Here is a 20,442-nt window from a genome sequence, read left to right on the forward strand (position 1 = left end):
TGGAAACAGTGTTGTATCCACTTCTATTTGTTTAGGCTTAGGTAAAGAGTAACAGACCTTCAAATGATGTTGATTTTAACAAAAAATTTGGGGGCATGCAATTTTCTTTTTCTTTCTTTGTGCCGTTTTCCCCCTTATTTTATACTCTGATAACTCTCTGATTTCATTGTACGAAAACAGAATGTTTTTGACATTAATATTTCTTTTTAAATGAAGTATAGTTGATATACAATATTATATTAGTTTCAGGTGTACATCATAGTGATACAGTATTTTTACAGATTATACTCCATTAAAAGTCATTACAAGATAATGGCTATAATTCCCTGTGCTGTGCAATATATCCTTGTTGCTTATCTCTTAATCCCACAGCCATAATACGCCGATGCCCCCAATCTCTTTTCCCACTAGTTTGTTTCCTCTATCTATGAGTCTCTTTCTGTTTTGATATATACATTTGTTTATATAATTTTTTAGATTCCATATGTAAGTGATATCATATGGAATTTGTGTTTCTCTTTCTGACTTAACTTCCTTTAGTATGATAATCCCCAGGTCCATCCATGTTGTTGCAATTGGCATTATTTCATTGTTTTTATGGCTGAGTAATATTCCATTGTATATATGTACCACATCTTTTTATCCATTCATCTGTCGATGGACAGTTAGGTTTCTTCCAAGGCCTGGCTGTTGTAAATAGTGCTACTCTGAACATTGGTGTGCATGTATCTTTTTGAATTAGAGTATTCTCAGGATATATGCCAATGAGTAGGATTGACTGCCTGGGTCATATGGTAACTGTGTTTTTAGTTTTTTGAAGGAACCTCCGTACCCTGGTTTCACCAGTTTACATTCCCACCAACAGTGTAGGAGAGTTCCCTTTTCTCACATCCTCACCAACACTTGTTATTTGTAGTTTTTTGTTTGTTTGTTTGGTTGGGTTTTTTTTGCGGTACACGGGCCTCTCACTGTTGTGGCCTCTCCCGTTGTGGAGCACAGGCTCCGGACACGCAGGTTCAGTGGCCATGGCTCACGGGCCCAGCCGCTCCGCAGCATGTGGGATCTTCCCGGACCGGGGCACGAACCCGTGTCCCCTGCATCGGCAGGCGGACTCTCAACCACTGCACCACCAGGGAAGCCCTATTTGTAGTTTTTTGATGATAATCATTTTGACAGATGTGAGGTGATACCTTGTTTCAGTTTGCATTTCTCTAATAATTAGTGATGATGAGCATCTTTTCTTGTGCCTGTTAACCATCTTTATGTCCTCTTTGGGAAAATGTCTGTTCAGGTCTTCTGCCCAGTTGAAAATTTTTTTTTTTTTTGAGGGGAATGTTCAGTTATATGAGCTGTTTATATAGTCTGGATATTAATCCCTTGTTGGTCATATTGTTTGCAGATTCCATCCATAGGTTGTCTTCCACCCCACAACCCCTATCTCTGGCACTTAGTAATCTGCTCTTTGTATCTATTAGTTTGATTTTTTAAAAATTATTTTTTAATTGTTTATTTTTAAAATTCCACATAAAAGTGAGATCCTTTGGTTATTGGCTTTCTCTGTCTGATGTATTTCACTTGGCCTAATACCTTCTAAGTGTATGCATGTTGCTGCAGATGGCAAAGTTTCATTCTTTTTTATGGCTGAGTTATTACACGTATATACATACACTCACATACACACACATACACTCACATACACACATGCATGCACACCACATCTTCTTTAACCATTCATTTGTTGATGGATACTAGGTCACTTCCATATTTTGGCTATTGTAAATAATGCTGCTGTGAACAGTGGGGTGCATGTATCTTTTTGAATTAGTGGTTTTGGTTTTTTCGGATATATATCTAGGAGTGGAAATACTGGGTCATATGGTATTTCTGTTTTTAATTCTTTGAGGAATCTCCATACTGTTTTTCATAGTGGCTACGCCAGTTTATATTCCCACCAACAGTGCCCAAGCATTCCCTTTTGTCCACATCCTCACTAACATTTGTTATTTGTTGCCTTTCTCATAGAACACATTCTGACAGGTGATACTTAATTGTGATTTGGATTTGCATCTCCCTAATGATTCATGATGTACATTGTCTTTTCATGTGCCTTGTTGGCCATCTGTATGTTTTTTTTTTTCCATCTGTATGTTTTTAGAAAAATGTCTGTGCATGTCTTCCATCCAGTTTTTAATCAAACTGAATATGGGTTTTTTTGCTGTTGAGTTATATAAGTTCTTTATGTATTTTGGATATTAACTGTGTATCAGATACATGATTTGCAACTGTATCCCATTCAGTACACTGCCTTTTAATTTTGTTGATGGTTTTCTTTGCTGTGGAGAGGCTTTTAGTTGGATGTAGTCCCACTTGCTTATTTTTCACTTTTGTTACCTTTGCTTTTGCTGTCAGGATTTGGTGTCAAGATTTGCAGAATTATTGCTGTTTGAAAATATGTAACATTTTATGTTGTTTGGGGTTTGAAACAGTAAAAGCATTAATTTTCCTGCTGCTTTCAAAAGTTTGTGGACTTTTTTCTTGTTTTAGGATCTTGAATACTGAGAGAGAAAATGTAGGCTGGGCAATTAAAATTATACAAATCTCTCTACTTTTTGAGAGTTTTAGTATAATAGTAATACTGAAATACTGTCATCTTGGAAATGTATTTCTTTTAAGGTCAGTTTATTTCCTTTGACTCATTTAGGAAAGGTCTGTTTTCTCACATAACATTTTAATATGTTTTCAAGGTCAGTTAGACTTAAAAATGTACTACGGTATAAAGTGGGACTGTTATGCTGCTCTTTCTGTTAGAGGAAAGCTGTTTTTAAATATATTTTGTTTTAAATATTATACATATTTTAAAATAGTTTTGTCTTGGCTCTCATAGCACAATAAGGATATATATTTGGCTTTGCAGAATAGATGAAAATTAAAGCAGTATTCAGAGTGTTGAAATGTTAGATATTCCTGAGTAAAAAAAGTTTTTTCCCCCAGTTTTGGTTGTATTATTAACTTAAAATTTTCAGATCATAGTAAATTATCATGCAATTAAAAAAAAAAGCTAGAGTCACAGATCTAGAAAACAAACCTATGGTTACCAAGGGGGAAGGGAGAAAGGGATGGATTGGGAGATTGGAATTGACATATACATAGTACTATAAATAAAATAGGTAACTAATAAGGACCAACTGTATAGCACCGGGAAGTCTATGCACTACTCTGTAATGGCCTATCTGGGAAAATAATTTAAAACAGAGTGGATATATGTATATGTATAACTGATTAATTTTGCTGTATACCTGAAACTAACACAACATTGTAAATCAGCTATACTCCAATAAAACTGAAAAAAAAAAGTACAGGGAATTCACATATACCCATCAGATAATTTCATTCAGTGGTAATATTTTTCATAACTATGATATCTTATTACAACCAGGATTGGACATTGTTAAAGTCCAAAACTTTTGTTTTTTCTAGCATTGTACCTCTGCATCATTTTGTGCATTTTTTTTTTTTTGTGGTATGTGGGCCTCTCACTGTTGTGGCCTCTCCCGTTGTGGAGCACAGGCTCTGGACGCGCAGGCTCAGCAGCCATGGCTCACAGGCCCAGCCGCTCCACGGCATGTGGGATCTTCCCGGACTGGGGCATAAACCCGTGTCCCCTGCATCGGCAGGCGGGCTCTCAACCACTGCGCCACCAGGGAAACCCCATTTTGTGCATTTTTGACTCTATGTTTATAGAAAGAATAATGCATTTGCTATTTAAGGGCCATATGCATTTTAATAAATTACTCCATTTCAGAATAGGTTTTAAATAATTTTTTAAAATCTACTTCATAGGGCTTCCCTGGTGGCGCAGTGGTTGAGAGTCCACCTGCCGATGCAGGGGACGCGGGTTCGTGCCCTGGTCCGGGAAGATCCCACATGGCGTGGAGCGGCTGGGCCCGTGAGCCATGGCCGCTGAGCCTGAGCGTCCGGAGCCTGTGCTCCGCAACGGGAGAGGTCACAACAGTGAGAGACCCGCGTACCGCAAAAAAAAAAAAACCCCAAAAACAAAAAAACAAACAAACAAAAAATCTACTTCATATAGGCTAGCATAATTTTTTTCTAGTGTTGTTTTTTAATTATTTTATTGTACAGAAATACACTACATGATACTGTTTTCAACATTCAACTGTATCAGTTAAAATATACAATTTAGTGGCATTGATAATATTCACAGTGTTATATAACCATCATCATTATCCATTCCCCAGAATTTTCAGTAACTCATGTAAAAACTTCTGTTTACATTAAACAATAATTTCCATTCCTTTTTCCCCTCTAGCTTCTGATACCCTTCTGTTCTAATTTCTGTTTCTATGAACTTGACAGTTTTAGGTACCTGATACAAATGGAATCATATGTTATTGTGTCTGGCTTATTGCACTTAGCTTAATGTTTCCAGGATTCATCCGTGTTCTAGCATATATAGGGCTTCCTTTTTGTGGCCAATAATATTCAATTGTATGTAAATAACACAATTTTTTCATTTATTCATCTGTTGATGGGCTTTCAGATTTTTCTATATTTTGGCAGTTGTGAAGAATACTGCTATGAACATTCACGTATCAGTGTTTTTTTGACTCTGTTTTTTCAGTTCTTTTGGAAATATACCTAGAAATCTAATTGCTGAATTGTATCATGTATTTAACTTTGTGAGGATTGCTATACTTTTCACACTGCCTGCACATTTTACATTCCTTTCAGCAATGCACTAGAATTCCAGAATCTCTACCTTCTTGCCAAAACCTCTTTTCCATTTCTTAAAAAAGTAATAACCATCCTAATGGAAGTGAATTGATATTACCTTTGTTTTTTTTCACTTGCATCTTTTCCTGTGTATTTGTCTTCTTTGGAGAAATGTACACCAAAGTCTTCTGCCCACATTTGAATTCCATTCTTTGATTTCTTCTTGCTGAGTTACAGGTGTCTTTATGTACTCTGGATATTAATCCCTTATGAGAGCCATAATTTCAAATATTTTCTCCCAGTAATAGTTTCTTTTGATGCATAAAAGTTTTTAATTTTTAAGAATCCTAGTCTTTTTTCTTTTGTTGCCTGTGCCTTTGGTGTCCAAGAAATCATTGCCAAAATCTTTGTCATGAAAATCTTTTCCTGTATTTTCTTCTAAGAGTTTTATAGTTTAATTCTTCATGTTTATATGGAAGAAAACAGTCTACCTTCATTCTTTTCCACGTGGCTATTTCACAGCTACCATATGTTGAAAAGGTTGTCCTGTGTATGGTGTGTGAGCATAACAGACTGTGTGTACCACCTACAGTGTTCTTTCCAATGATTCTTTTTATAGCCATTCTTTTGTTACAGTGATAGCAAGCATTAATTTTGTTGTTAGTTACAGCTAGTTGAGGAAGCATAGTTATGTACTCAGTGATCCCACATTGTTTAGACTACATGTCCAACTTGACATTTTAAGTGTCAGTATGCTTATCACAAGTTTAGATGTATGAATTGTAGAAAGGAATGACATTTATGTAGTTGATTGTTTAATGACTTGTCCTTTGGTTACTTAATGGTATTATAGTTGATTATTTTAATTGTTGAATAATTAATGGAGACTCTGAAAATTGAATGTACATTTGTGGGAATAGTTTGTAGAATAGTTGATGGGGGCTTACTTATTCCTCTTTCATTTAAGTTAAAGAAATTTTATTACCTGTTTTCTCTGCTTAAGTAGTTTATAACTCTGACATTTATATTGTTAATTAATAGAGGTCATTTGTTATCTGTGTTTTTCAATGACGGCTATTGTGTTCATGTTTTAATGTTATCTGTGTTTTTAGTAATAAGTCTCTGTAGACAGACACATGAGTGAGTTATTAAATATAATATCTAATATATATATTAATTATACATTATGTTTTCTATTTACTCTCATATTAACTAATACTGGTTAGTAACTAATTTCTTAGTAATGATCTATTAGTTTTTATATATATTAATATATATGTAACATCTATCTATAGACAGTTATATATATTTACATTCTGCATACATTTATTTGATATAAGTAGGATGTTTTAATATTTCATGAATGATTCTACATGCTTTACACACAATTTACATACCTTTTAAAAGAACCAACTATATTTCAGAGATGAATTTCAACATGGGTTATGGTTTTTAAATATCTTGAAATATAGTGCTATTGAAGGAATATAAGCCTATATGACTTATTCTTTAGGAGATATCTAATAGTATTGTTTCATTTCTAAAGTCCAGATCTCATTTTAAGATAATCACTGATGCTTTAAAAGATACCATTGGGTTTTGTAAATTTTTTTAAACATCTTTATTGGACTATAATTGATTTACAATGGTGTGTTAGTTTCTGCTTTATAACAAAGTGAATCAGTTATGCATATACACATGTTCCCATATATCTTCCCTTTTGCGTCTCCCTCCCTCCCCTTTATAGATTTTTGTATGGTGAATTGAAACGCATCTAATTTAAACATTTCTATAACTTAATTTTTTTCTTTACTTTAATGCTGAAATATTCTTCTTTTTTTAACCTAGTAATAATAGACACAGGATAAGTAGGTAAAGTAGTAGTTTTTAGGAGTAGTAGTAGCTTTCCCCCCACATCCTCCCTTCTTAACTATCCTATGGAAATACTTTGATAACACTTTGTTTCCACAATAGATTTTGAATCATAGTAATTTTATTTGGTGAGCTATTATGTTTGTTTTAGTTATATAACATGGTTTCATTATACATGTTAGACTGATAAAGACTAAAATATAAAAGTTGACTTTATGCATCTCTAAATTTAGCACACTAATGTCTTCACTTTTTTCTTACAGCATTTTCAGTTAGCTTTGATTGACTCTAATCCCTGTACTTTGTCCAGTGCTGAAAGTAAGTATTTCCACATACAATAGTTTTTTTGTCTTTTTGAGGAACAGTATATCCATGAAAGGTTTCAAATTACGACCCTGACTACCTTTTCAGATACTCTATATCTTTGTTTCTGTTGGTTTTTGAGAACAAGAATGGGAGAACACAAGCCTGATTCAGAGACTTTAAGATAGTTGATCAGCATAATCACTTGATAACTGTAGAAATCCCTGGTTTCTCACAGAGCACTAACATATAGTGATTGCTTACCTTTTGCTAGGTATTATTGGTGGCAGGCATTACTATCTTGTAGTGTCTGGGTTTTTTTTGTTTTTGTTTTTCTTTTCTCTTTTTTTTTTTTTTTTTTCCCCAGTACGCGGGCCTCTCACTGCTGTGGCCTCTCCCCTTGCGGAGCACAGGCTCTGGACGCACAGGCTCAGCGGCCATGGCTCACGGGCCCAGCTGCTCCGCGGCATGTGGGATCTTCCCGGACCGGGGCACGAACCCATGTCCCCTGAATCGGCAGGCGGACTCTCAACCACTGCGCCACCAGGGAAGCCCGTAGTGTCTGTTTTTAACCCATAAATGATTCCTCTTGTTTCTCTTGTTTCTTTTAATGTCTTTGAGACTTTACATATTCCACTGGCCATGACTGGTCTTTGAATCTCGTAGCCTGTGCTTATGAAATTGGGAAGATCAGAGTATTCAAAGTAAAGTTAAAAAAAAAAAAGAATGGAAAATGTATTTTTGTTTATGAGTAACTTACACATGTACAGTTTCTTCAATGTTTATACATATTGTTTTTCAAGCTAGAAAGAGATATGTATCCAGTTAATATTTTTGAAAACAATTAGATGATATAAAACTTTCATTATATTATTGTCCTTCATGATAGCATGTATTCTTAATCTTCTGAAAATAACGTTTCTAATAAAGTTTAAATTTCAAGACCTTTTTGGCAATGTTGCTAGTATATTAGTACATATGTTTGAAAATCTCCATGTTGAGTATTTTCCTAGTTGTATATTTATGGTCCTCTTTCAAATTATATATAAGAATGAAATAGGAGATTTTCACTTTTTGAAAGATGACACTGTCACCTTATGGGATTGTGAGGCCAGAGACATGGGACCCGAGACTGAATTGGTGGGAAGTTCACATGGTGTTAGGGTGTCAGTTAGATAGTCTTTTCTTTCTTGTTACTTATTAGATGGATATGAAGATGAGAAAAATGGGATTTAGATTCCCTAACTTTCTCCTTATTTCTGTCAAATAATGGAGATGAAATTTCTATTAACTGGATTTGCGGTTATGTTGGGAAAGGGCAGTGAAGAGGAAGAAAATCACTTAACCTATTAAATAAAGAGGTTGTTTTTATATATGAGACTTGAAAAAATTTGTGAATTGTATTTTGTTTATTTATTTATTATCTTGTAATAGAATTTTCCTTTTCTCTGAAGAAGATGTTTTTATTTATAGGAGGTTTGTTAACTTGTAATGTGTAACCACTTAGGGAGAGCACTGCCTTTGTACCCAAAATTTATTTGATTTTAGAGTTAATTACAAAATTTTAGGATAATTTTTCTCTATTATGTGCAGGAAATTATGGATACCTAGTGCAGTGTTTGCTAATCTGGATGTGGAGAAGTTATTAGAAAGCTAGGGAGTTAATTAAAGGAGACAGCTTTTCAGGCCTTTATACCACAGGATCACTAAATCACAGTTTTTAAGAGCTGAGCTTAAGAATTGGTAGTTTTTTTTTTTTTCTTTTTGCGGTATGTGGGCCTCTCACTGTTGTGGCCTCTCCCGTTGCGGAGCACAGGCTCCGGATGCGCAGGCCCAGCGGCCATGGCTCACGGGCCCAGCCGCTCCGCGGCATATGGGATCCTCCCAGACCGGGGCACGAACCCGTATCCCCTGCATCGGCAGGCGGACTCTTAACCACTGCGCCACCAGGGAGGCCCGAATTGGTAGTTTTTTAATGCTTCCTAAAGAGAATATAATCTTCAGGCCATTTGCTGAGAGAGAATGAAAGATAAGGAGGAGGGGTGGGAGGAGGAGGAAAGGACAGGAAAATAAACATCTTGTTACTTATGAGAATTTCATGATTCCTTTAAGATATTTCTGGAAAGTAATCCACATTTTATGTTCTCTGTAAAATTTTGAAAGCTTCTTCTAGTTACAGCCTAAAACAAAACATGAAAAGAGATTTGTTATTGACACATAAAGCCCATAGAATTTAAATAGCTAGAATTTAGTTGTAATTATTGTGATTTTGTTTTATTGATCCTTACAGTTTTCATTGAATCTTTCATGTTCTGGTAATTGCAAACTGAGCAACAGGAAGAGCTTGGGGGGGGAAAAAGAAGGAGCAAACGTGTTGTATACATTTATCTGATTTATCAGATATACTTAGTTTATAATTTTGCTTTTTAGGTGGTATGACTTTTTTTTTTCTTCTTTAAGTAAAAGTCACTAAATTCTGAATATCCAAAACAAAGTCATTTCTTGTGTGTGCTTTTACTAATACTGTTTTGATCTATGACTTTTAAAAAAATGCTAAATAGATTTACTCTGAAGAAAAACATGTGTATGTTTAAAAACATGTCTTTATTTAATAGCTTTACTCTATTTTTAAGGTGAACATTTTGAATATCATGTTTTAGGATATATACATTTGAAAGGCTATGTTTATTTAATATTGCTGATTTAAATTTAGTATACTTATTTACTGTTGATGTTTAATGTTTTTAATGTATTTTAATGTGTTTTCTTAGAATTAAAAATAAGTGGATTAAATTTTTATTTAATAATGGCTTTTAATTGTGTTTTCTTAGCATGCTCATGATCTTTACAGATTTATTTGTACATTGTTCTATTAAAAACAAAATTGCACTTCTAAATCAAATTTGTGATCCATTGCTTTAACATTTCCTTATGTTTTAAATGTTGTATAATCTCTTTTCCTTCATTACCTTAAACTCAGCTGTATTGTAATTAATTCTTTTCCATGATCCTTTGTAGTTCAGTTTCATATTGCCCACTTGTATGAAACCCAGGTAAGTGTTTTAATTTACTATACTGAAAACAAGAACAAAATCCTTATTCATACTTTAAGTGAAATAAAAATTATATAAGACAGTTTCATACTTTACACTTTCATACTTTAAATGAAATAATTATCAGTAAATTTTAGTTCAGTTTTGAGTATAAACTCCTGCATATATTTAATATTTTAAACTCATTAAATGTGTTTGAAATTTTGGTTAGTGATAAAACCAAACAAGAGACATGAAGGAATTTGAGGTTTGTATTGAGAATGAGTATAGTTTTGGTAACCATTTTCAACTCACTGTGATTTAATAAATTTCCAAAACACTCTCTAGCTGTACACTAGGAATTGTCAGTTAATGCAGTTTGCCTCTAAATTGAGTCATCTGCGTGGTTTGAAATGACTTTACTTAAGAAGTGTTCTACCATCCTGATTTTAGTGTGTGTATTTTTCCAAAATATTTTTGCCTGTTTGAAATAAGATATTGTCTTAGAATAATTGCTTCTGCTTTTCTGTAATATTGAAGTGTCTTTAAAACATCTTATTTGTAACATAAAGTATAGTCACCCTTTAATGGTACTATCATAACTTCAACATTGGCTTTAAAAACTGTTTCAGTTTAACTTTGTAATATTTTGTGCATAGCATATTTTGTTTGGCTGTTAGATTAAAAACTGTAGTATCATATAAATTTACAATCTGTGGTCAGAAATCAGGAGATTGCTAGGAGGCTGAAAAAAGTACATAGAGTTTATTAATAGTATGAGTAGTTGAACATTTAAGATTGTATTTCAGTTGAGTTATAACATGCATTTAATAGCAGCTTTTCAGGGGAGAAAAAGCACTTGTTATGTAGTAAACATTTGTGAGGTCTATTCTTTTGTTTTTAGTCCAAGTATAAATTAATGGGTTGAGGGTAGATACTGTGCAAATTTATACCAAACAAGGGAAGATGCTGGCATCTTCCTTTATTCATATTATAAATGGATGTAATAAGATAGTTTGAGATCATTTAAATGTCAAGTTCCCAAACCCTGCTTATGGGTTAGCCATTTTGGGGAGCTTTAAAAAAAATTGACGTCAGGTTTCTATACCCTGTCCATCTTCCCTTACTCCCCAGAAAACACCCCCGAAATTTCTGTATTTTCTGAATCAGAGTTGATATCAAGGTAGGATATTCTGGTAATCTGCTTATTTCTATTTTATAACATGGAATGGCAGCCTTCTTATATCTATGGTTATAGATAAAAATTGTTACCTCCTGGTCTGAGTCTTTGTTAAGTATAGAGTTTTTATACATTAGTTTTTTTTCTTTTTTCCCCTAATCTTTTATGTAGGGAAAGTGATTTTAGGTATATTCAATCTTTAGCTGGCCCCACAAATCTGCAGGTTCCTTACTGCAGGTAAGATAAGAATCTGCAATACAGAACCTGGGGATTCACACAGCCGACCCTACTAAACTGTTTTATGTAAGGTATCTTGAGCAGATTTTGGTATCCTTGGGTGTCATGGAACCAATCTCCCACAAATACGGAGGGATTACTATTTTATGACCATTTGGTATTTTCGGATGTTAAAACTATCTTAATTTCATTGCAATTGTCACAGAAGGAAAAGAATAAATATTAAACCCAAGTAATCAATTAAGTTATAGAACTTTCCCATTTGAATTAAAAAAATTAGATTGTGGTGTTATTAAATTTATAGTTGATGGCACTTTAGTAGAATGGGGGCATGAAGTATAAACCGAGATATTCTCAGAAAGGAAAATATGAGTAGTATACTTTCATTTGGTATCTACAAGAATTCTTCATTTCAGTGAATATCTTTTTCTTGTTAATCCAAGATAGTTCTCCCATTATAAAAAAAATTCTACTTATAGTTGATTATAGTTTCATAAAATAATTTGAGTAAAATATAATTTTCTATGTAGGTCTTTTTGATTTTTCTAATTTTAACCTATACATAAAAGTTCTTATTTATAAATACTCTGTCTTTTTCTTACAGTTTCATCTTCCTGAAAGATGATAATTTTGTTTTCTCAAATTTGATAGGGTTATTATTTACTGTTTTAAAATCATTAATTTATTGAGATGGTTTCTGAGGGTTTTTAAATGAAAACAGAATTTTACCCTTATTCTGGTATTCTCCTGAGTTCTACTGATTTTTTTCAAACTCCTTGTTTTGAAATAATTGTAAATTCACAGGAAGTAGCAAATAAGCACAGAAGATACAGTGTGCCTTTCACCTCATCTCTTCTTCAAGTGTTTACATCTTCTGTAATTGTAATACAATATTGAGATGGGAAATTGACATTGGCACACTATGTATATATAACTGTATGCTGTTTCATTGTATATGTAGACTGCTGATGAAGGTGAGAGTAGACCACCTGGTATTTACAGGAGTGGAAAACTTACTGTCTTAAAGTTTTCTGACTTCTTTGGCTGCCACTTTTACTGATCTTTTACCTGTATAGATCAGTCTTTTCTTGAAGATTGTTTCTTTATAGTTGTTGGTATTTCCAAGTGTGGCTTCTTCAGAACTTAGTAAGGAATTTAGGAGGCAAAAGAAAACAACAAACCAACGAACAAAAACCAAAATCAAAAAAACCCAAAACCCCAACTAAACAAATTAAAAAAATATTTATTTACTGCTGTATTTTTCCTTGAGTCCAAAGATCAGTGAATGGTTTACTTTTTCCCATATTTTTCCGATATTACATATAAAACAAGCAAACAAAGTTTGGAGTGAGTTTAACTGGATTTAGTGAGAGAAATAAAAGTCTGTTTTCTACACCTAGTATGGAATTGGAAATTAATGTCAATCTTTCAAATTATAATGCAACCTTGTAGTCCTGAATACACTAGATTAAGATGTATTATTGTTGTTAAATATTACTGTAGTTCTAGTTTGTTAATGTTACATACAAATTTTCTGTGTCTTTGTTCATGAGGTTTTCACCTTTTTGTACTGCCCTTTGGAGATTTTAGAATGATGATTATACTGTTTTACAAAAGTGCTTTGGAAATACTACCTTATTTTTGTATTCACTGGAAGAGTTTGTGTTACAGATTGTTACTATATTTCTTCTCATAATGTTTTGAAAAATTTAGTATCTAAGCCATTTAGGACTGGATTTTTCATAATTGAAAGAGTTTTGATTATGGATACATTTGAAAAGCGGTATTTGTCACTACTTTTGGAGAGAGTTGTAGATTTTTATTTTGATTCAGTTCTGTTTTAGGGAAGATATTTTTTAAAATTTCATCTTAATTATTGGCATGAATTGGTTCATAATATTTTCTTATGAAGTGTGTAAAGATCTGTGGTGAGCACCTTTTTTTGGATTGATCTTGCCAGGGTTTGTCAAATGTAATAACCTTTCATATGCTTCTATGATGTGATTGCTTTCTATTTTATTAATTGCTGCTTTCTTATTACTTTCTTTGGGTTTAATTTAGTCAGCATTATTTTTTATTTATTTTTGACATACATAGGTGGTTGATTTCTAGTTTTAAAAACAATGTGAATTAAAGTATTTTTTTTCTCCAAACATGATTTGATGCATTCTAAAAACTTGCTATGGCGTGTACTTCTTATTTCAAAATATTTTTAAATTTCACCTGTGATTTGTTGTTTTGTTTGACCTGTGGTTATGTAATGTGTTATTATTTAAATCAGTTGGAATTTTTTATATTGCTTTTGGGCCATGGTATCATTGCTCTTGGTTAATGATTCATGTTTTTATTAGAAACAAACGTGTATTTTGTTGTTCTTGGGTATACTGTGGTAAGTTATGTAGACTTGGTTGTGTTCAAGTTTTCCTATATCCTTGTCAACTTTTTAATTTAAAAATTCTTGCTTATCCATTACATCCGTTCTTAAAGAAGTACGTATGGTAATAATATTAAACATGATTATGTGTGTTAGTGTGCCCTGATTTTCGACTACAACTCTTCCTCTTTTTTTTTTTTTTTAATGAATGTTTTCAATGGGTGTAGAATTCTGTTTTTCTTTCCATAGTTTGAAATTTATGTTCCACTGTTGTTAAGCTTTATTGTTTCTTGATTTGAAGTCTCATGATTCCCTTGTTGGTTAGAAGGTGAAGCTTACCTTCACCCTGGTTTTTAATTTTCTGCTGATTACTTAACATTTTTTCTTTATATTTAGTTTCCTGCCATTTTGCTACCATGATCCTAATTCTTTATGGTTTTCTGCTTGTGGTTTCTTGTATTTCTTGAATCTATACCGTGTTCTCCTTTTATGTTATGCAGGGAGGTTAGTTCTTCAAAAACTACTTTTGCCCAATTATCTTTTTTCCTTTAAGTGTCCAAGTACATATACATTACAGATTTTCACTGTCTTTTCTATTTTTCCCTGTATTTTCTACTTCTTTTTCTCTCTCTTTATCTGTATTTTCTTCTGGTTTATTTTTCAGGTCACTTATCTTCTCATTTTCTATATCAAATCTGCAGTTAAGCCACCACTGAGTTCTTAATTTTAATTATTCCCTTTTCTTCCTAAAATTTCTGATGGATTTTTACATAGTTCTTGATTCTGGGCTGAAATTATTCATCATTTATTTTCTTGAACATACTAATCCTAGTTACTTGAAAGTCATTGATAATTCTGATATCTGAATCTCCTGTTGCCATTGTTTTTACTTAATTTCTCTTTCCTTTATTTTTACTTCTTTACAATTTGCTTTGAATTATTTACTGAATGCCAGACTACATGTACGAAAACATACAGAGATCGTTTTAACTTCTGGGCTTGTTTCAGTTTTCCTTTTTTTCCCCTGGCCAATTCTTAGATTGGGGAAAGATCACCATAATCCAGTGAGGCAATAATGTGATCTAAAAATGGTCTTCTTGGGCTTCCCTGGTGGCACAGTGGTTGAGAGTCCGCCTGCCGATGCAGGAGACACGGGTTCGTGACCCGGTCCGGGAGGATCCCTCGTGCCGCGGAGCGGCTGGGCCCGTGAGCCGTGGCCGCTGAGCCTGCGCGTTCGGAGCCTGTGCTCCGCGGCGGGAGAGGCCACAGCGGTGAGAGGCCCGCGTACCGCAAAAAAGAAAAAGAAAAATGGTCTTCTTATATTACAAGGCCTTGTATGATTTTAGATTTTAGTTCACCCTTTATCAAGGTTATAGTAATTTTGATACTTACCTACATACTTGGGATGTATTTGACAGGACCTGTTGCCATGCTGAACTAGAAATGTTATGGTTCCCCAGTGCCATAAAGGGAAAGGTGGGTGCTTTGTCATACTCTTCTTTGTTGGATTTCTTTCTGTGCTGTATAAGTAGCCCTCCATGAGGAAGATGGAGGACATTTCCTTAAATTTATGGTTAGATTTTTTGGTATACCATTTTAAATGGAATAAATTTCTGTAAAAATAGAAAGTTGTTTTCTTTTGGGAAAAGAGACAATAATCATACAGTGTGATGAATATTATGCAGAAAATAAAATAGGTCAGTGAAATCAAGTGCTTTACAGGGAGATATCAAGGATAAGTCAGATGTCTGTTACGTGGGAAGAAGTTGAATAAAATACGGTATATTTTGTAGTATCTAGTGTAATCATTCATATGTTAATGGAATGAGGAATATTCATTTTTGTGTATCCTTTGGGAGGATATCATATATATTTTTAAGTGAATAGAGGAAAATGAAGCAATGTGTTGGGTATACTATAACTTATTTGGACATATGTGTGTTATTATATGAAAAAGCCAAAGGATAAATCATTAGAAGTTTTAATAACTGCTTATCTACAAGAAGATGACAGAAACAGTATGATTAAATAGAAGTTAATATAGTGTACCTCTCTCAACTTATACTTTGTTGTTGTGTGCTGGTCTGTCAGTAAAAACTCTTGTGGCTGGACCTGCCCTTCCATTTCTTACTGTGATTGCATGTCACCCTTGGGACCACACAGTGAGATCAAAAGAAGAGAGAAGGAAAGAGCATGTAGAGTTCTGCTTTTATTGGAATCAAAGGAGGGTTTCAAGATTTCACTTTTTTTTTTATTAGTGTCTGCTTTACAACAAAGTGAATCAGTCATACATATACATCTGTTCCCACATCCCCTCCCTCCTGCATCTCCTTCCCTCCCACCCTCCCCATCCCACCCCTCCAGGCGGCCAGAAAGCACTGAGCCGAACCCCCGCGCCACGCGGCCACCCCCCACCATCCATCCACCCCACGCCTGGCAGTGTATACACGTCCATGCCTCTCCCCCGCCCCGTCACAGCCACCGCCCCCCATATCCCCAAGCCCACCCCCAGTAGGTCTATGTCTCTATTCCTGTTTTACCCCTAAGTTCTTCATGACATTTTTTTTCTTAAATTCCATATATATGTGTTAGCATACGGTATTTGTCTTTCTCTTTCTGACTTCACTCTGTATGACAGACTCTAGGTCTATCCACCTCATTACAAATAGCTCAGTTTCGTTTCTTTTTATGGCTGAGTAATATTCCATTGTATATATGTGCCACATCTTCTTTATCCATTCATCCGATGATGGACACTTGGGTTGTTTCCATCTCCGGGCTATTGTAAATAGAGCTGCAATGAACATTTTGGTACATGTCTCTTTTTGAATTATGGTTTTCTCAGGGTATATGCCTAGTAGTGGGATTGCTGGGTCATATGGTAGTTCTATTTTTAGTTTTTTAAGGAACCTCCATACTGTTCTCCATAGTGGCTGTACCAATTCACATTCCCACCAGCAGTGCAAGAGGGTTCCCTTTTCTCCACACCCTCTCCAGCATTTATTGTTTCTAGATTTCTTCATGATGGCCATTCTGACTGGTGTGAGATGATATCTCATTGTAGTTTTGATTTGCATTTCTCTAATGATTAATGATGTTGAGCATTCTTTCATGTGTTTGCTGGCAGTCTGTATATCTTCTTTGGAGAAATGCCTATTTAAGTCTTCTGCCCATTTTTGGATTAGATTGTTTGTTTTTTTGCTATTGAGCTGCATGAGCTGCTTATAAATTTTGGAGATTAATCCTTTGTCAGTTGCTTCATTTGCAAATATTTTCTCCCAGTCTGAGGGTTGTCTTATGGTCTTCTTTATGGTTTCCTTTGCTGTGCAAAAGCTTTGAAGTTTCATTAGGTCCCATCTGTTAATCTTTGTTTTTATTTCCATTTCTCTAGGAGGTGGGTCCAAAAGGATCTTGCTGTGATTTATGTCTTAGAGTGTTCTGCCTATGTTTTCCTCTAAGAGTTTGATAGTTTCTGGCCTTACATTTAGGTCTTTAATCCATTTTGAGCTTATTTTTGTGTATGGTGTTAGGGAATGATCTAATCTCATACTTTTACATGTCCCTGTCCAGTTTTCCCAGCACCACTTATTGAAGAGGCTGTCCTTTCTCCACTGTACATTCCTGCCACCTTTATCAAAGATAAGTTGACCATCTGTGCATGGGTTTATCTCTGGGCTTTCTATCCTGTTCCATTGATCTATCTTTCTGTTTTTGTGCCAGTACCATACTGTCTTGATTACTGTACCTTTGTAGTATAGTCTGAAGTCAGAGAGCCTTATTCCTCCAGCTCCGTTTTTCGTTCTCAAGATTGCTTTGGCTATTCGGGGTCTTTTGTTTTTCCAAACAAATTTTGAATTTTTTTGTTCTAGTTCTGTGAAAAATGCCAGTGGTGGCTTGATAGGGATTGCATTGAATCTGTAGATTGCTTTGGGTAGTAGAGTCATTTTCACAATATTGATTCTTCCAATCCAGGAGCATGGTATATTTCTCCATCTATTTGTATCATCTTGAATTTCTTTCATCAGTGTCTTATAATTTTCTGCATACAGGTCTTTTGTCTCCTTAGGTAGGTTTATTCCTAGATATTTTATTCTTTTTGTTGCAATGGTAAATGGGAGTGTTTTTTTGATTTCACTTTCAGATTTTTCATCATTAGTGTACAGGAATGCCAGAGATTTCTGTGCATTAATTTTGTATCCTGCTACTTTACCAAATTCATTGATTAGCTCTAGTAGTTTTCTGGTAGCATCTTTAGGATTCTCTATGTATAATATCCTGTCATCTGCAAGCAGTGACAGCTTTACTTCTTCTTTTCCAATTTGGATTCCTTTTATTTCCTTTTCTTCTCTGATTGCTGTGGCTAAAACTTCCAAAACTAAGTTGACTAAGAGTGGTGAGAGTGGGCAGCCTTGTCTTGTTCCTGATCTTAGTGGAAATGGTTTCAGTTTTTCACCATTGAGGACAATGTTGGCTGTGGGTTTGTCATATATGTCCTTTATTATGTTGAGTAAAGTTCCCTCTATGCCTACTTTCTGCAGGGTTTTTATCATAAATGGGTGTTGAATTTTGTCGAAAGCTTTCTCTGCATCTATTGAGATGATCATATGGTTTTTCTGCTTCAGTTTGTTAATGTGGTGTATCACATTGATTGATTTGCGTATATTGAAGAATCCTTGCATTCCTGGAATAAACCCCACTTGATCATGGTGTATGATCCTTTTAATGTGCTGTTGGATTCTGTTTGCTAGTATTTTGTTGAGGATTTTTGCATCTATGTTCATCAGTGATATTGGCCTTTAGTTTTCTTTCTTTGTGACATCCTTGTCTGGTTTTGGTATCAAGGTGATGGTGGCCTCGCAGAATGAGTTTGGGAGTGTTCCTTCCTCTGAAAATGTTCGGAAGAGTTTGAGAAGGATAGGTGTTAGCTCTTCTCTAAATGTTTGATAGAATTCTCCTGTGAAGCCATCTGGTCCTGGGCTTTTGTTTGTTGGAAGATTTTTAATCACAGTTTCAATTTCAGTGCTTGTGATTGGTCTATTCATATTTTCTATTTCTTCCTGATTCAGTCATGGAAGGTTGTGCATTTCTAAGAATTTGTCCATTTCTTCCAGGTTGTCCATTTTATTGGCATAGAGTTGGTTGTAGTAATCTCTCATGATCTTTTGTATTTCTGAAGTGTCAGCTGTTACTTCTCCTTTTTCATTTCTAATTCTATTGATTTGAGTCTTCTCCCTTTTTTTCTTGATGAGTCTGGCTAATGGTTTATCAATTTTGTTTATCTTCTCAAAGAACCAGCTTTTAGTTTTATTGATCTTTGCTATCGTTTCCTTCATTTCTTTTTCATTTATTTCTGATCTGATCTTTATGATTTCTTTCCTTCTGCTAACTTTGGGGTTTTTTTTGTTCTTTCTCTAATTGCTTTAGGTGCAGGGTCAGGTTGTTTACTCGAGATGTTTCCTGTTTCTTAAGGTGGGATTGTATTGCTATAAATTTCTCTCTTAGAACTCCTTTTGCTGCGTCCCATAGGTTTTGGGTCGTCGTGTCTCCATTGTCATTTGTTTCTAGGTATTTTTAAATTTCCTCTTTGATTTCTTCAGTGATCATATCGTTATTGAGTAGTGTATTGTTTAGCCTCCATGTGTTTGTATTTTTTACAGATCTTTTCCTGTAATTGATGTCTAGTCTCATAGCATTGTGGTCGGAAAAGATACTTGATACAATTTCTATTTTCTTAAATTTACCAAGGCTTGATTTGTGACCCAAGATATGATCTATCCTGGAGAATGTTCCATGAGCACTTGAGAAAAACGTGTATTGTGTTGTTTTTGGATGGAATGTCCTCTAAATATCAATTAAGTCCATCTTGTTTAATGTATCATTTAAAGCTTGTGTTTCCTTATTTATTTTCATTTTGGATGATCTGTCCATTGGTGAAAGTGGGGTGTTAAAGTCCCCTACTATGAATGTGTTACTGTCGATTTCCTCTTTTATGGCTGTTAGTATTTGCCTTATGTATTGAGATGCTCCTATGTTGGGTGCATAACTATTTACAATTGTTATATCTTCTGCTTGGATCGATCCCTTGATCATTATGTAGTGTCCTTCTTTGTCTCTTCAAATAGTCTTTATTTTAAAGTGTATTTTGTCTGATATAAGAATTGCTACTCCAGCTTTCTTTTGATTTCCATTTGCATGGAATATCTTTTTCCATCCCCTTACTTTCAATCTGTATGTGTCTCTAGGTCTGAAGTGGGTCTCTTGTAGATAGCATATATATGGGTATTGTTTTTGTATCCATTCAGCCAATCTGTGTCTTTTGGTGGGAGCATTTAGTCCATTTACATTTAAGGTAATTATTGATATGTATATTCCTATTCCCATTTCCTTAATTGTTTTGGGTTCGTTATTGTAGGTATTTTCCTTCTGTTGTGTTTCTTACCTAGAGAAGTTCCTTTAGCATTTGGCTTAAAGTTGGTTTGGTGGTGCTGAAGTCTCTCAGCTTTTGCTTGTCTGTAAACGTTTTAATTTCTCAATCAAATCTGAATGAGATCCTTGCTGGGTAGAGTAATCTGGGTTGCAGGTTTTTCTCCTTCATCACTTTAATTATGTCCTGCCACTCCCTTCTGGCTTGTAGAGTTTCTAATGAGAGATCAGCTGTTAACCTGATGGGGATTCCCTTGTGTATTATTTGTTTTTTTTCCCTTGCTGCTTTT

At 34.5% G+C, this 20,442-nt stretch overlaps 1 protein-coding gene across 7 annotated transcripts in view; it reads left to right on the forward strand.

The window, feature by feature from the left end:
* Positions 1 to 20,442, forward strand: part of LOC132482953 (lysine-specific demethylase 6A-like) — a 168,865-nt gene that overhangs the window by 60,060 nt on the left and 88,363 nt on the right. For all 7 annotated transcript variants that reach the window (XM_060088225.1, XM_060088218.1, XM_060088222.1 and 4 more), the window contains 2 exons: positions 6,867 to 6,921; positions 9,925 to 9,959. In XM_060088225.1, the coding sequence (XP_059944208.1) occupies positions 6,867 to 6,921; positions 9,925 to 9,959 (90 nt within the window). The remainder of the gene's footprint in view (positions 1 to 6,866; positions 6,922 to 9,924; positions 9,960 to 20,442) is intronic.

The sequence above is a fragment of the Mesoplodon densirostris genome, assembly GCF_025265405.1.
Source record: "Mesoplodon densirostris isolate mMesDen1 chromosome Y unlocalized genomic scaffold, mMesDen1 primary haplotype SUPER_Y_unloc_1, whole genome shotgun sequence".
Classification (NCBI taxonomy): Eukaryota; Metazoa; Chordata; class Mammalia; order Artiodactyla; family Ziphiidae; genus Mesoplodon; species Mesoplodon densirostris.